We start from the raw sequence: 18,264 nt of genomic DNA on the forward strand, positions 1-18,264 counted from the left end.
CTATCAGTCTATTTTGACACAGCTGATGGTAAAATGTGTTTCCTGCAAACAAAAGATACATATAATGTGACATCATCCAAAGTCTGTGCCAGGATATAGGTGACAGCACATCATGATTGACGTCGGTGTTATTCCTACACATACATGCAGACATAACATGACTGTGCTGCTTCCAAGTTCTGTAGGTGCACCAACCCCTGCCCTGCCCATCCATCCAGCTCTCAGACAGGCTGTTACCTGGGAGCTGCCTCTTCATACTCCCCCCCCCCCCCCCCCCCCACTCCTCCTCCTCCTCCTCCTGGAAACCCACGTGATCTTACATCTGCCAGAGCAGAAGAAAAGGAGAGAATGAGAGCACATGAGGGAATGGAAGCTCTTTCATCCCCAGCCAGAATCAGCACCACAGCACTGGAGAGCGTCACCAAGAGCAGCAGCATCTCCTAGCCTAAGACTGGTCTGGCATTGTCTTGGACTGTCCTGCATTACACACAGTAGACCAGACTTGGACTCAACTTTTGCCAGTCCCCTCCCTTTCTCCAGCCCTGTAAATAATTTCATTGTCAAGGAAGAGCCATGCTTGACAAGTGGATGTCTTTTGGTCAGTGGAGATCAGGCTGTGGGGGCTGATTTGGACTCATTCCTGACTTCTCAACTCATTGCTGCTCCTTTGTCCACCCATCTTCCATAGACACTGTGCAGCCAGGCGTGCATGGATTAGTCGCTGGGAAGATGCCTGTAATGAAAGGCTTGCTGGCACCGCAAAACACTTTCTTGGATACTATAGCTACTAGATTCGACGGAACCCGTAAGTGATCCTATAGACGCTTTATGATACTAGAATCCAACCCATTCCTATATGTCTCTATAACTCCCCATGTGGATGCTATAATGCGTTACTATCATGTCATTCGTATGGTGCAAGCTTATGCAGCACTTTTGTGTTTTCAACCTGGTCTTTATTTGATGCCAGCTAGGGAATGAAGGAAGATAAACCTATTAATGCCCATTAACCTGAAGTTTTCTTACAGCTTATAGCTAGAAATGGTCTTTTTTTTTTTACTCACTAGCGACCTGATCCCATTTTTCAGTTGCCTTTGCATTGAGTACTTCATGTCCCATGGTGATATCCACAATGACAACCAATCTCTTTGTCATCACATCTCATTGTAGTAAACTGTAGTGAATGTTTTTCTTTTCTTCCTCTTCTTTGCTCTTTAGTAGAAACTCAATCCCCTCAAGTGCATACAATATTTACACTGAGTTATCTAACTTGTTTAACCCATACTATGACTACACACAGTGTGTACATAATCTAGAGGTTTCTAAGCAGCATGCCTGTCCGTTAGATATACTATCTATCCCATTATAATTCACTACTAAACCTTCTATTCTCACTGCAATTACTTTTCACTATGCAATGCAAATGATCTTTGCAAACGAATAGAGAATATCTTTTGGGAGGATTGTCTTCTTTTGCATACATCTCAATATGTAGTCATTTGACATTAAATAAAACATTTTTCTGTATTATAACATTTCATTTCATTGTAATGCCACAGCTGTACTCCTTAGCATTAACGTATTTCCCCTCCCATATTGCTCTTTTGCCCTATGGCTTGCTACATGCCTACAATTACAATTTAGCGTCTTTGAAAAGTACATCAGTGCACACAGCCGGTTAAACTATTCTACTTCGAGCTCAGACTACTCCTGGGACCCCTCAATATCCAGCTGGTTATCAGATTTTACAATGCAATTATTGAAGCAATGATATATGTGTAGCATGGAAATGTGATGAATGTGGATAATGTACTAGGAACTAGATCAACCAGATAATGTGTGATCCAATACTGCATGTGTGCCAAGCAAAGAGAGTGCACATTCTGTCTACAGTATGGTGTTATGTTAGATTTCATCTCCAAGTAATCCCGCTCCTGCTTTTTCTCTCTTTTGTGTTCTTGGGTTTTGCTTTTTAAGCTGGTAAATTCAGCATCAGCACCATGGACAGAGCAGACTCTCATTCCTATGGCTGTGATGGCAATGCCTGCCTTATGAGGCACGTTGGCTGCACAGTAGTGTCAAGCAAGGCAGAAGAAAGCTGATTTAGTTCAACAAATGAGTTAGCACAAGCCTTAAATGGGCACTGTCAGATACCAAAACTTTTGATATGTTGTAAAGCATGCAAAACCAATAGGTTTTGCAATTGCTTTCATTAGAAAATTTTCAGTATTTCATACTGAAAAAGCCAGTCACACAACTGCCCCCCCTGCCTGTTTGGACACATACTAGTCCTGCTGTGTCCATGCCTCATGGACACACTTCCTGGATTGACAGCTGTGAGCGCAGGGCTCACAGCTGGAGGAAAAATCCTCCCACTGTCAGCTTGTGTCCTGCTACTGTCAGTGAGGACAAGCTGGGAGTTGTAGTTTTGCAAATGCTAGGGGAGATGTGAGCAGACAGCATACTGAGGGAGGGGGCGGAGACCTGCACAGTGAGGCCACGCCCCCTCCCTTTGAGAGGAATTAAGACTAGTGAGCTAAATTAAACGTGTAATAAAAAAATAAATAAAGGTGCTAGACACATCAAAATTAGATGTACATGGTCAGGATTAGGTACTGAGTGATATATTTAAAAAAATGTTTTTTTTTGTTGGATCTGACGGGTACGCTTTAAGAACAAATTCAGGGCTGCTTCACTACTCTGCTCATGTCCATAAAACAGATTGCATAAGGAAATGATGAACTTATCCAGAGATATCCTGAATACACACTACACCCCAGGAAGCTGGGCTATATGAAAATCACATGAAAATCTGACTTTGTTTTGCAAGGATTTTCAAATAGGTTCTTGTGTGTTCTGTGCTTAAACAAATCACATTATGCCTTCCTCTGGGGATGGAAAACATATCAATACTAACAGTGGATGTGTCCAAAACCTTGCTATCTAAATCAGTGTTTCCCAACCAGGGTGCCTCCAGCTGTTGCAAAACTACAACTCCCAGCATGCCCAGACAGCCTTCGGCTGTCTGGGCATGCTGGGAGTTGTAGTTTTGCAACAGCTGGAGGCACCCTGGTTGGGAAACACTGATCTTAATGTACCATTGTTTTGCAGATGGCACTAGGTCTCTTTCTATTTTATTGGTAACAGATTAATGGTGCGCTGGGTTGGACACATTTGTTTGCTCTCAGATTTAGCCAAATGACTGGGATATTATTGCCTGCAGAAATAGTTGAACGAAGAAATGACAAATCTTGGTGATTTATTCATGTGTAAACCCTTAACCTTAAATGAAACAGGGCCAGAGGGAAAATAAATTAAAATGCAAAATAAGCTGTGAAGAGACAGAGAGAGATGTGTGTAAGGGGGACTCATCATTTTGCTGGCAAGTTTGCATTACTCAGAAAATATATGGATTTCAGTTATTTATTTATTTTTGTTAGAATGAGGACATTTTTAGCAAACTAAAGATCTAGAAGACTTAGGATGCAAGGAAGAAGACCTAACAGTGGGGGGCAGTGTTGAGATATGACTTTTATTCTTCTAGGACAGTGGTCCCTAACTTGCGGACCTCCAGATGTTGCAAAACTACATCTCCCAGCATGCCCGGACAGCCGTTGGCTGTCCGGGCATGCTGGGAGTTGTAGTTTTGCAACATCTGGAGGTCCGCAGGTTGAAGACCACTGTTCTAGGAGATGTAGTTTATCAAAAGCTACATTTTCTGTGGAGAATTTCTAAATAGTGATGAGCGGCATTGCCCTTATTCGAATTTGCGACATTTTGCAAATATATAGACGAATATTTGTCCTATATTTGCGAATTTTGCATATTCGTTATATTTGCATATTCGCATATGCCAATATTCGCATAATCGCGTATTTGAGGAAAACACCAGTGAGGGGGTGTGTAGTAACTTTACTATTGGTTGCTAGGGATGTTGTTGATAACATCTGACAAGTGTATTTGCATCATTCTAATTGGCCCACAAGTGAAAAGAAGGAATATGCAAATATTCACATATGTGGGGAAAAAAGCGAATATTCACAATTTCTAATATATAGCGATATATTCGCAATATTCATGAATTTGCGAATTTGCGATATTCGTGATAAAAATTCGAAATGCCAATATTCGCATCCAACACTACTTCTAAAGTGCTGTATATAGCCAAATGGTGTTAAAGTCACAAAGCAGGTCAATCTACGGTTCCCCCGACATCAATGATCCGGTGGAAAGCAATTGGCTTTTTACTCTGACACTAGGCATATACACTGCTATATAGATGCATAAAACGGTGCTGACAATTGGATTTGTAAGACAGGATTGATGCTTTGGCTTGTAGTTTGGAAATAGAAGAACCACATAGTTTATTTAGTATTCACAGATATTAAATATTAATTTTTTATAAACTAGTACAAAATAAAAAAGTAAATAAATAAGAAGGATGGCTATGGCACGTCATAAAACTTTACTAACCATCTAAGGGTTAAATGCACATCTACTGCTTACAATCTTTTTGTAATATCTGATTTGCCTGGACATTCCCTGGAAAAATGTTTTCATACAACACCCGAGTTAGAAGGTGAGGGACATTGCTCCAGTGTAATGCCAAGGGAGTAGATTAGTGGAAATATTAGCAGTTTCTTGGCACATAAACATTGGCATTGTGATATAACGCCTTGTGATATAAGAAAGGTGGGTTAAGAATATTAACCCCTTAAGGACGCAGGGTTTTTCCGTTTTTGCATTTTCATTTTTTCCTCATCACCTTCTAAAAATCATAACGCTTTCAATTTTGCACATAAAATTCCATATGATGCCTTATTTTTTGCATCACCAATTCTACTTTGCAGTGCCGTAAGTCATTTTACCAAAAAATCCACGGCGAAACGGAAAAAAAATTGATTGTGTGACAAAATTGAAGAAAAAATGCAACTTTTGGGGGCTTCTGTTTCTACGCAGTGCATTTTTCGGTAAAAATAACACTTTATCTTTATTCTGTAGGTCCATACGGTTAAAATGATACCCTACTTATATAAGTTCTGAAATATTTATCAGTAACATTTTTGCATTGGTTGGACTTTTTGATCGCTTTTTATTCATTTTTTCATGATATAAAAAGTGACCAAAAATACGTTATGTTGGACTTTGGAATTTTTTTGCGCGTACGCCATTGACCGTGTGATTTAATTAATGATATATTATTATAGTTCGGACATTTCCGCACGCGGCGATACCACATATGTTTATTTTTATTTACACAGGTTTTTTTTTTATGGGAAAAGGGGGGTGATTCAAACTTTTATTAGGGAAGGGGTTAATTGACCTTTGTTAACTTTTTTTTCCACTTTTTTTTCTTGCAGTGTTATAGGTCCCATAGGGACCTATAACACTGCACACACTGATCTCTTACCCTGATCCCTGCAAAGCCATAGCTTTGCATGGATCAGCGAGATAGGGGCTCGATTGCTCAAGCCTGTAGCTCAGGCTTGGAGCAATCAAATGCCGATCGGACGTGACGGAGCAAGGTAAGGGGGTCTCCGCTCACGTCCTAGCTGATCGAGACATCGTGATTTTATCGCGATGTCCTGATCAGCCCGACTGAGCTGCCGGGAAGTGTTTACTTTCATTTTAAGACGCGGCAATCAACTTTGATCGCTGCGTCTGAAGGGTTAATAGTGCGCGGCACAGCGATCGGTGCCGCAGGCTATTAGTCCAGGGTCCCGGCTATCATTAGCAGCTGGGACCGACCCGGTGTGATGCGGGGTCACGGTGTGACCAGGTACGCCCTTCATCCTGAAAGAGTTAAATACTTTTTAATTCTATACTAAACGCTGCCTTTACCTTATGTGTATTATGTTCATATCCACTTGCTATTAGGGCATATTCACAGATGGCATTGAAGTTCTGCAACTAAAATTCAGCTCCATTCATCTGAACAGGGTTGCTTAGTGGCAAGCACATGGATTTCTGCAAGTCACATTCATATGAAAGAAAAAGACACAGAAAAGTCTACATCAATTCGGATAAGTTTGATGTTTCCCTTTGCATAGTGTTCTTTTTGGTACTTTAAAATACAAGTGTTGTTTATAACAAAAGCAACATGAGGTTTTAGGGCATTTTAGTAGGTCTTTACTGGCACGTCTTATTCTTATGTACATGTGTTTTTCCTGGTGTGTTTCAAGTGCTATATAGAAGCCAATGGGATGGATTTCTTACCACAAAAAGGCCACTCAAACCCTGATGAAAAATATTTTAGAAAAGAGTGGCATTTTCTACAAAACGCTGTATTTGAAAGCAGCTTTACAATACTAAACTGCACTCCAGGTTTTCACACAAGAAGACGTAGAAGTAGGAAGTGAATCCCCTGAAGGGCTATTTGGCTTATTTTAATGAGGCTAAGCAGTAAGTGCAAGTAGAGTGCAGTGTGGCATTTCAGTGTAGGCGTAATTAGGGTATCTCGTAGGTCTGTTGAAAAAACTATTGGAGGAATGGGTGCGTTCACACGGAGTAAATCAAGAGTAATTCACGCCAAAAAATTTACGGACGGAAAAATTTAATTTTCACGGAATTGCGTGAGGAAATGGGGGAGAAAGAAGTGAAGGGTTTTTCAGCCATTTCCATGCGAATTGCGTGCAAATTCCATGCGAAAACGATGTCGGGCAGAATTTTATTTTACCATTGACTTCTATTGAATTCAGCGTCAGAATTCCGCTAGCAGAATTTCCGCAGTGTGAACAGGACAGCGGAAAAAACATTAAAGTCAATGAGCAGAGGAGATGTGAATTAATTTGGAGAGGAGGATTCAAGAGGAATTACTCAAGTAAATTCCTCTTGAATTACTCCGTGTGAACGCAGTCTTAGAATTCACCCCTTTTTTATATTGCAAAAGATGAAGAACTTTCATATCTGATGTTTGGGGCAACTTTCATGGATAATATTTCATGTTTGCACATGAGAAGCAGAAACATATGTGGCCAATATAAACCTGTTTATGACATTTTCACTAGTTCTCTCATCTACATCTCTAATGTTCTGTTGTCAATGAGCTAATGGGTGGAGCCTGGCCTCCATGATGGCTCCCGTACACTACAAATTCAGAGTAGGAGGGTGTGTTTCCATATATATCTATATATATATATATATATATATATATATATATATATATATATATATGAAAGCAGCTGCTCAAATTGTGGATGGGAGGAATGTATCACTGAGGCTTCTTGCCTCTGTGACATAAGACCGGTGTTTGGGGCCAGGTATCGAGAGTGACTGAAGGTTTTGGAGATAAAGTCACTCGACACTCTAGAGATCAGCCGAGAGGGTTTGCTTTGAAACATATCAGCTTGCGGTATGTTGGATACTGAAATAGACAAAGAATTAGTTAAGTCCCCACTTGAAAGGTTCAATATAACAAATGCCCATAAACTCTCAGAGCTCCATGCAACTCTTCATAGCAACTGAATATAACACACGTGTAGGGCAATTAAATGCTAGCAGCGCGCCAAGTTGGCGTGCTGCTAGCATTTAATTGCCCTACACGTTTGTTATATTCATATTCATACACTGAATCAAAAAAAGACCAACTTTAGGACTGAACATGCCTTTGAGTGAGAAGCTCAGAAATTATGTGTATGTAAAGAATCTGACGTGAAGGACATTTAAATGGGCACTCTCATTAAAACAAATTTTTGCTATTGCACTCCTTATGGTAAATGAAAAATATTTCTAATATACTTTGTTTAAAAAAAATGAAGTTTTCTATGTTTTATTCGTGCTTAAAAAAAACCTCAAGAGCACATTTTCCCCCAACTCATACACAGACTTTGGACCAAAGTCCAAACACAGGAAGTGCCGCCTGGAGTGCTGAGGGGGGGGGGGGGGGGTCCAACCAACAGCATATGGCAGTTATGTGTGAGAGGAGCTATGATTGGATGAGGCTGGACCCCCACCCTTCCCCCTCAGCACTCCAGGTGGCACTTCCTGTGTTTGGACTTTGGTCCAAAGTCTGTGTATGAGTTGGGGGAAAATGTGCTCTTGAGGTTTTTTTAAGCACAAATAAAACATAGAAAACTTCATTTTTTTTTAAACAAAGTATATTAGAAATATTTTTCATTTACCATAAGGAGTGCAATAGCAAAAATTAGTTTTCATGAGAGTGACCCTTTAAGTTTTTGTTATCCTGCATGCTGCAAGTGGAACTTAGCTGTCTATAGGAGATAAAGTACCGCTCCTTACCTCATCCTCTATGCTTCCATCCGCACTACCACTGAATTGCACTTGCCAAGCAGAATGCACAATTCAGTTATATCTGTAGTGGTATTGGGTGCTGGCACCATAATGCTGGAGCTCAGAAATCAGCATAGATGCATCCATGGCAGCAGCTTCCAGGCTCCAGATTTATGGTTGGTTTGATGGGAATGCCCACTTCCACATGCAGTGCCATTACAAGGATCACACTGGCACACCAACAGCCCGGTCCTGTCACTACAAACTCTCCAGCACAGCACTCATATCAAATGCTGTGCACCTGAATGCAGAAGCTTTGCTTCCACTTTTAAGCAGTTGCTGGGTAAGCCTATGACATCCATAATTACGTCATAGGGCAGTGGTCCTCAACCTGTGGACCTCCAGATGTCGCAAAACTACAACTCCCAGCATGCCCGGACAGCCGTTGGCTGTCCGGGTATGCTGGGAGTTGTAGTTTTGCAACATCTGGAGGTCCGCAGGTTGAAGACCACTGTCATAGAGTTTACCTGATCAAAGCTGGCATGAAGGCATTAAGAGGGACACGATCTGCATCTTCTCTCAGTGCCTGACTATACAGATCATTGGTAGCAGTGATAAAATGGGCTGCTGACAGAAAATGAGTAGTAAGTAAATACACTTTAAAAAGGAATAAAATTGTAAAGAAAAATTAACAAACTAAAATAAAAAAAAAGTGTGTGCATCCCTGATTGGAATAAGCATACATGTGCATGTCCTTAAATGGGAGTGGGAAACTATTTTTTTTATTAATCAACTGGTACCACAAAGTTAAAGGGGTTGTCCAGGAAAAAAACTTTTTATATATATCAACTGCCTCCAGAAAGTTAAACAGATTTGTAAATTACTTCTATAAAAAAATCTTAATCCTTTCAGTACTTATGAGCTTCTGAAGTTTAGGTTGTTCTTTTCTGTCTAAGTAATCTCTGATGACACGTGTCTCTGGAACCGCCCAGTTTAGAAGAGGTTTGCTATGGGAATTTGCTTCTAAACTGGGCGGTTCCCGAGACACGTATCATCAGAGATTACTTAGACAGAAAAAACAACCTTAACTTCAGAAGCTCATAAGTGCTGAAAGGATTACGATTTTAGGATTAAATAGAAGTAATTTACAAATCTGCTTAACTTTCTGGCGCCAGTTGATATATATAAAAAAGTTTTTTCCTGGAATACCCCTTTAAACAGATTTGTAAATTACTTCTGTTTAAAAATATTAATCCTTCCACTACTTATCAGCTGCTGTATGCTCCAGAGGAAGTTGTATTTCTTTCTGGAGTTCTTTTCAGTCTGACCACAATGCTCTCTTCTGACACTTCTGTCCGTATCAGGAACTGTCCAATGTAGGAGAGTTTTGCTTGTACTCTGGACAGTTCCTCACATGGACAGAGGTGTCAGCAGAGAGCACCAATTAGCCAAATATCATATTTTGGGGAATGAGAATGGTCTTAACTCATTCCCCCCCATGACATATGGGTATATACTACAGCTGATCGGGACCAAATGAGGGGTCCCAATCAGCTAAGAAGATGGCCGTTTCTCTTGAGAAGCAGTGCCCCTAAAATTCTGATCAATGCTGTGCAATAGCTTTAGCAATCTAACAAATAATTCCCCTAATAAAGGTTCAAATCATCCCCCTTTTCCCTTTTTTAAATAAAATAATGTAGACAAAAATAAACCTGTTCCAACCTGTAATTGTATCCACCTACAAAGTACAAAGTACAAAGTAAAGATACCATTTTATTTAAACCCCAAAGTGCACTGCATAGAAACAAAACCCACTAATAGTTGCATAATGGTGTTTTTGTTTTCTTTTTAAATTTTACCCCCACAAAAAAATGTTGTTGATTTTGTGGTAAATAAGTGATGTCATTACAAAGTATAATTGGTTCCACAAACAACAAACCCTCATGTGGATGTGTGGATGGAAACTTAAAAGAGTTTTAAAAAGGTTAAAAGGCAAGGGAAAAAAATAATAAAATGCCAAAAAAATTGCAGTGTCATTAAGGGGTAAAAAGAACATTACTGCACTGCAAAATAGCATTGCACATTTTTGAAAAAACTTACGTCATCCCATACTCCCCCCACCCCACCCCCCACTTGCTTTTGGCACACTGACAAAGGAGCAAGAGAGGTATGAGGTCACCAGCAGGGAAAGGGGCCAAATTTGCAGCAGCCAAAGTGACAGGTTGATGTTTCACATTCTAATGATTGCTCCCTCTGCTGGCCAACAGTGGAAAATAGGAACAATTTATTTTGAACTTTAAAGAGGTTTTTCATTCATTCATTCATTTATTTATTTATTTATTTTAATTACAGAAAAATCTTACATTCGCAATCATACAAGGTCTGTTGAAAGAACAGTGACCATTTAATAGTTCATTGTCAAAACACGTTAAATGAATCCCTTTATCCTTCGGAGATTTGTTTAAAGGGGTACTCCGCCCCTAGACATCTTCTTCCCTATGCAAAGGATTGAGCATAAGATGTCAATCTCTGTGTAGACCCGACCTTCGTTTAGAATGCTTGGAGCAGGCGGCGGGGGTCGTGAAGTCACGGCCATGCTCCTTGTGATGTCACACTACGCCCTCGCAATGCAAGTCTATGGGAGAGGGCAGGGCCACGCCCCCTCCCAAAGACTTGCATTGTGGGGGCGTGACTTGACATCATGAGGGGGAGTGGCTGTGACATCACGACCCTCGCTTCCCGCTCCAAGCATTCAGAACAAAATGTTCCAAATGCTGAGGCAGCAGAGTACCCCTTTAACTCTAGGGACTATTATACAGACAATTTGTTGCTAGCGTCTACAGTACAGACAGTGCCATATTATCATCTTCTTAAGGGGGCAAAGATTCCATCTGAGCATTATCTTGAGCTTCAGCTTTAGTTAAACAACAATTTATACTGTCATAGAAAAGTACCGTATTTTTCGCCCTATAGTGTTATAGTATTTTTCGCCCCAACAGTGGTCTTCAACCTGTGGACCTCCAGATGTTGCAAAACTACAACTCCCAGCATGCCCGGACAGCCGTTGGCTGTCCGGACATGCTGGGAGTTGTAGTTTTGCAACATCTGGAGGTCCGCAGGTTGAAGACCACTGGTATAGGAGGTAATACTCACATGTCCCCGCCGCTCCGGACCCTTCACCGCTGCCCTGGATGTCTCTCCATCGCTGTCGCCTCGTCCCCGTGGTGTCCCCGACGCTCCGGACGTCTTCTTCCCCGGGATCCATGCTCTTCGTCGCTGTCATCACGTCGCCGTCATCACGTCGCTACGCACGCCGCTGCTATTGGATGATGGGAAGGCGTGCGCGACGACGTGATGACGACGAAGGAGAGCGCCGGCCATGCAGGGGATCCCAGCACAGAGCAGACACCAAGGAGGCAGGTAAGGTCGCTCCCGGTGTCCTGTAAGCTGTTCGGGCGCCACAATTTCACCGCGGCGGTCCCGAAAAGCCCAATTGAGCAGCCGGGTTAGTGTTACTTTTGCTTCAGACGCGGCGGTCAGCTTTGATCGCTGCGTCTGAAGGGTTAATACAGGGCATCAGCGCGATCGGTGATGTCCTGTCTTAGCCGCCGGTCCCGGCCGTTGATGACCGCAGGTATTCGCCGTATAAGACGCACCAACTCCCCCCCCCCCCCTAGTTTTGGGGAAGAAAAAGTGCATCTTATACGGCGAAAAACACGGTAAGTTCTCTGTTATGATTGCAATAACATCATAATAACATCTGTGTTTTGCATGAGTGAAGCACACAATGTATATTGTACTTAACGTACACATTTATTAAGAAGCCATCTGTGCCTTGAAAATACATAGGGATGCTCTATGCTAAATCTTTGTATAGCATTGCCATTGTTTTGATCATTACACTATGTAGCTTAGTAACACTATGATATATATTTATATGAATGTATGAAATGTAACATCTTTCTATATCGTGCCCTGTTCCGCAGCCACGATGTACGTTTCGTATTCATGTCCATATTTTGCATGTATACAATGCCTAAATCTCTGACAGGGATTATGTATACAGCTTATGAGCAATTTCTATTCCTAGTCTTGTGCCTGGAGAATTGTACATATGCTGTAGGCTGTTATCCTTTGTAGTCCTTCAGTGTTCGGGTTCTCCAGAGATGTACTGGAAGGGGTTGGGGTTTACAAAATATGTTCTCCAGAAATCTAAGCCCAGAGTAAATGCATATAGTCAGGTTTAGACATTGCTATACTGTATTTCCACCATAGCTCTTCTATACTACTGCCAATTAGAGATTTTAGCTTGGCAGCAAACCATGCGTAGGCTTCAGGGCATGGATTATATAAGCCATCATACTGTGGTATAGAAGCTTACTGAAGACAAAGTTTCTTGTCTAGATAGGCTGCAGGAGGAATGAATGGCAGCTTGAAATGTGACCTTAGTCAGAAAGAAGGCATCCGATATTGCACCATGTTATAGTTTTTTGGTCTGCCCCTAGAATAGAAGCAATGTGTGGAGTTTTCAATAGCTTACATCCTGAACATAATCCATTTTAAGGTTGTATCTGTGCACCGCAGTGGAGATATTCATTAAAAATGACTTTCCGCGCAACAAGTACTGTGAGCTTGGTAGCAAGCGCTGATCAGTTAGCACATCACAGAAGCGAGCCTCTCACTGATATGATCGGGAAAAATAAAGTCTGCAACCATAATTAGTAGAGAGGACAGATGGCAAAATTAGACATGTTAATTAAATCCACCTAGTTTACGAAGGATTATTCAATATCGTGAGCTTTATTAAAGCCAGAAATTCGCATTGCTGCTGCCAGAGCAATGGTAAAAGATGGGTAGCATTTCCCTGGTAAAAGCCCTTTCTTAAGAACAATAGTAATACAGTCACCCCCCCCCGACCTACGATGGCCCCGACATACGATCATTTCAACATACGATGGCCTCTCAGAGGCCATCGCATGTTGAAGGCAGCATCAACATACGATGCTTTTGTATGTCGGGGCCATCGCATAAATGACTATCCGGCAGTGCTGACTGCTTCAGCTGCCACCGGATAGCCATTTACGTTGCCCCGTGTGGTCCGCTCCGGCGCGTCCCCTTCGGGATCCCCTGCAATGTTGGCGCTCTCCATCGTCATCATCACATCGCTGCGCACGCCGTCCTGTCATCCAATAGAAGCAGCGTGCATAGCGACGTGATGGTGGCGATGTGAGAGCGAGGATGCCGGGAATGCCGGGGACACCCGGGGACGCGGTGACAGCGATGGAAGGCGAAATCCAGGGCAGCGGTGACGAGCGGTGACGGTCCAGAGCGGCGGGGACACATGAGTATAACCTCCAATACCAGTGGTCTTCAACCTGCGGACCTCCAGATGTTGCAAAACTACAACTCCCAGCATGCCCGGACAGCCAACGGCTGTCCGGGCATGCTGGGTGTTGTAGTTTTACAACATCTGGAGGTCCGCAGGTTGTAGACCACTGTCCTATACTTTACATCGCACGGATCCCTCAACATTCGATGGTTTCAACAAACGATGGTCCATTTGGAACGGATTACCATCGTATGTTGAGGGTCCACTGTATTGTCTTTTTTCTTCTTTTTTTTTCTTCTTTTGCATGGAACCACTAATACATAAAATGCAATGGGATCAAAAAAGAACGCAGGCAATGATAAATATTCTAAGTGGATGAATAGCCTGTGATAAAAGAAAAGGTGACACATGATAACCTAGCTTCTAAGCCCTAATGCAAAAATATGTCACCAGGGCCACCAGATTCCATGTGCCAATCCTAATACCAATGTCTGCTTTTGTGGCAAAGGGGGATTTTGGGCCATATTAGGTACCAGGAATTGGGTGTGACAGCTACCTTACTACTGATAGCTACACTTCACTTCTGCCTGTAATACCCAGCATCACTTACTGTGAAAACGTGGTGACAGGCATGCTAAAACATGGACCTATAAGGAACCTGTTCAACCACTTTTTTTATAAAGCGAGCAATAGAGAAAACTCTTGTGGCCTAACAACAATTTCTGCTAGTATCTGCTTCGAAGTCTACAGGTAAATCATGATCTACTCTTGGGTCACCACTACCGAGCAGCAGACCTATAAATTAGTGGTGACCTTTTAACATATATCAGCAGAACCTTAAAGGGGTACTCCGGTGCTCGAGTGTTCTGAACATTTTGTTCAGAACGCCCGAAGCTGGAGGCTGTGATTGTGATGTCAGGGCCACTCCCCCTTGTGACATCACGCCACGCCCCCTCCATTCATGTCTATGGGAGGGGGCGTGATGGACAACACTCCAATAGACAACACTCCAATAGACATGAATGGAGGGGACGTGGCCATGATGTCACAACCACTACCGCAGGAACCCAGCGTTTGTTTAGAGCGTTGAGTGCTGTGGAAGAACCAAGGGCTCCAGCAGCGGGACCCACGCGTCCATACATCTTATACCCTATCCTTTGGATTGGGGATAAGATGTCTAGCAGCAGAGTACCCCTTTAACAGGGTTAACCAGCTTTTAAATTGATGACCCATCATCTGAATAGACCATGAATATTAGGTTGGTTGGTTTCCAAATATTGTCATCCCTGACAATTAGATGTTTCAGGAAGCTACAGAACTCCAGTGAATGATGCAGCCTCTTCATTGTTTCCATTGGGTTTTAGAGTGTTCATACTTGCCTACATTGTACTTGTCATAACAACTGTGCCAAGTGCAGCTTTGTACCATTCATAAATACTGTGCAATACAAATACAGTCAGGATACGTGATGAGTAAACGTCAAAGATCACCATTTATAAATCTGAAAGTACAAGTCTTATATACAAGTAAGATGACTCGTAGCTGACTCATGGATGTGTGTGTTTTTACAAGCATATTGTTATACAAAATACAGAACCGAAATATGGATGTAGTATTATGGATGAAACAGTCTCAGTATATCATCAATGTTCCATCAGTATTATATCAGTATTACATCCATAAGTCTGTAGAGTAAATATTGATAAACATATAAACATAAAATGTGTCAGCAAATAAGAACTATTTGGCCCATCTAGTCTTCCCAATATTCTGAATACTATGAATACTTCCTATCTTATATGTAGGATAGCCTTATGCCTATCCCATGCATGCTTAAACTCCTTGACTGTAAAAATGCAGTTACCACTTTTGCAAGAAGGCTATTCCATGCATCTGATGGCCTTTCTTCTAGCCATAAAATTAAACTACACTTTAAAAAACAGATACTATGCAGATAAAACACTGATGACATACTCAGTGACATACATTAAATTAAAGGGCCCCATAGAAGAAGAAATGGGACTAATCAGGATGGGCTCCCTCTCTCCAAGGGTCTCATAGCAGCCACATGGTCTGCTACTCTGGTACGTACACCTTTGGGCATACTAACAAAATACGGATCACATTTGGAACACATACATCAGGATCTGTATTTTAATTCCTCTCCATAGGCTTTAGTGGTAGTGTTTTATGCACAAAACATATGAAAGTAGCCCATGCTGCCTTTTTAAAATATGTGCATAAATTATACTGTGTGCCCATGTGAATAGCCACTTAGATTAGCTCCTTGTTATGGTCACAAAAAACTGTTGTGAAACAGAAGCAAAATCCACTTATGTGAAAACAGCTTCAGGATGGGATTCCACATGCTTAAAACACTGGAGCAGATCCAAAAGGAAGGAGCAGTATCAGTCTTCTCTTTATATTTTTCCTTTCTTTTTAATCAACTTCTGGCTTTTGCTCAAAATTGAGTATCAAAAACTGCCACCGAATCTGCATGTGTGATACCAGCCTGAGGCTCAAATCACATACAGCTTTTTGTTAGATAAGACAAACCCCAGTGGCCAAATGTTACTTTAAAGTCTATAATGAAATATTGAAAAGTTTATATATACAAAGCACTTTCGTTTGGGACTCAGCATGGTCTGGGAAGGACTTTTTTGTACTTTTACATAGGCAGCTTTATTGGACTTGCAAATGCCATAAAAAATACTTGTTTAAAAACTTTCAGAAAAAAAACATACCACCAAATTGATTATAAAAATGCCGTAAATAATCTTGAAATAAATGTTCTTATTTTTACAAGCATTTAAAAACACTTAAAAAATGAAATGTTTGGAGGAAATCTTTTTTTACACGTGGATATTTTCTGAGACTTAAGTAATTTAACATACAGTATATGAAATATCACTAGAGATAAATGAATCTCCTGAGCTTTTTTCAGATTTGTTTCAGATTTAGATCATTATTCGGATTTGGAAGGGCCCTGATTGCACTGCAATTGCCCATGTAGCATATATATACAGGAGCAGGGACTCCTGTCAAAAACAGGAATCCCCAAACCTGTACAGTACACTGAGCAGCTGGGCTAAATGCAACTCAACCAGCCCATTAAAGGGTACCTCTCATCATAAAAACTTTTGATATATTATAGATTAATGTATGCAGAATAACTTTACATTTCATGTTATTAAAAAATATGCTTCTTTCTATTTAATTTTCCACTTTGAAGAAATGACCACTAGGGGTCTCCCTACCAGTCCTGGCAGCAAGCATTTCAGACTCATGCTGGAGTCCTAAACACTACGAGCTGCCAGTCTGCTTTGTTCACAAAGGAGAACACTCAGAGCTGCCAGCCTGCTTTGTTCACAGCCTGTTTGGCTGTGAACAAAGCAGGCTGGCCGCTCAGAGTATTTAGGACTCCAGCATGAGTCAGAAATGCTTGCTGGCAGGACTGATCGGGAAAAATACAATAGAAAGAAGCATATTTTTCATTAACATGCTATTGGAAAGTTATTCAACATTCATTAATCTAAAATATATCAAAAGTTTATTTGATGAGAGGTACCCTTTAAGTATAGTAAGAAAAAGTTGTAAAGCATATGACATCAATGCTTTTCTCCAGGCTGTTCAGTGTACAGGAGCAGGGAGTAACCAAATCCAAAAGAAATAACAAAACACTTGATTTCAATTACATCTAATAATCAAAAATACATTAGAATTTCCTTGTAAAATCCGCAGTTGCAGATCTTACAACTCCACAATTAGAGATCCACAACTATTGCCTTGGTTCAAAAACCCTGCCAACTGGTATTCAGCCTGAGGGTATGTCCGAATTTCCACAATTCCACAACAATTCCATTCCAAAGCTTGCTGAACAGAATTGCAGAATTCCTCTGTAATTCTGGCAGAATTTCTATGTTCTCAGAACACAGAATTCCTCTGAAATTCAAGCCCCATTGACTTTAACAGGATGCAGCCATGGAATTCCGCTAAATATAAAACTGATATTATATTTTTGCGGAATGTAGAATTTCCATGGTGGAATGCCTGCCGCGGAAATTCCACTGTGTGAATGTGACAGAGGAATCCCATTGAAATGAATGTACAGTAAATTAAGGCAGAAATTTCAGCGGAATTCTTCCACGGAATTACGCACGAAAATTCCACTGTTTGAACATAGCCTTGGTGTCTGGTCACACAGGCGGACCTTATTAAGAGAAAGCAGCGTGTTTTCTGCTGGGAATTTGAACCAGGCTGGGCTTTCTGTGTCAGATTTGCGGCAACAAAATTTCCATTGGGGAAATTCCACCTCAGACCCCATTAAAGTCAATGTAATTTGCTTCGGATTTTCTACAGCGGAGATTCCACCCTGGTTCAAACTTGCAGTGGAAAACAAAATGCTATCTCCCAAATATATCTGCCATGTGAACATACCCTTAGTCAGTTTTTATATTATCTCTCCCATGGTGTTTCCTCGTTTTGAAACCATCTGGGTTTGCGTTGATATTGCTTGTTCCAGCATGACATGTAAACACTCCTTATTGCTTTCTTTTAGCTCAATAGTTTCCTTTCATTGCTCATATGTGTCCCCTTTTGGTTCTTCATTAGTACTTGAATTATTGGTAGAAATATAAACTAGTAATATATAAGTAACAATAAATGTTGCTTTTTGTTGGCTTAGCAAAAAAAATTAAATGAAGCAA

The 18,264-nt window shown here is 41.2% G+C and overlaps 1 protein-coding gene across 3 annotated transcripts in view; it reads left to right on the forward strand.

Annotated features, from left to right (window-relative positions):
• Positions 1 to 335: 335 nt before the first annotated feature.
• LOC130283815 (potassium voltage-gated channel subfamily H member 8-like) overlaps positions 336 to 18,264 on the forward strand; it is a 520,269-nt gene continuing 502,340 nt past the window's right edge. For all 3 annotated transcript variants that reach the window (XM_056533330.1, XM_056533331.1, XM_056533332.1), the window contains exon 1: positions 336 to 805. In XM_056533330.1, the coding sequence (XP_056389305.1) occupies positions 730 to 805 (76 nt within the window). In that variant the 5' untranslated portion in view covers positions 336 to 729. The remainder of the gene's footprint in view (positions 806 to 18,264) is intronic.

The sequence above is a fragment of the Hyla sarda genome, chromosome 8, assembly GCF_029499605.1.
Source record: "Hyla sarda isolate aHylSar1 chromosome 8, aHylSar1.hap1, whole genome shotgun sequence".
Lineage (NCBI taxonomy): Eukaryota > Metazoa > Chordata > Amphibia > Anura > Hylidae > Hyla > Hyla sarda.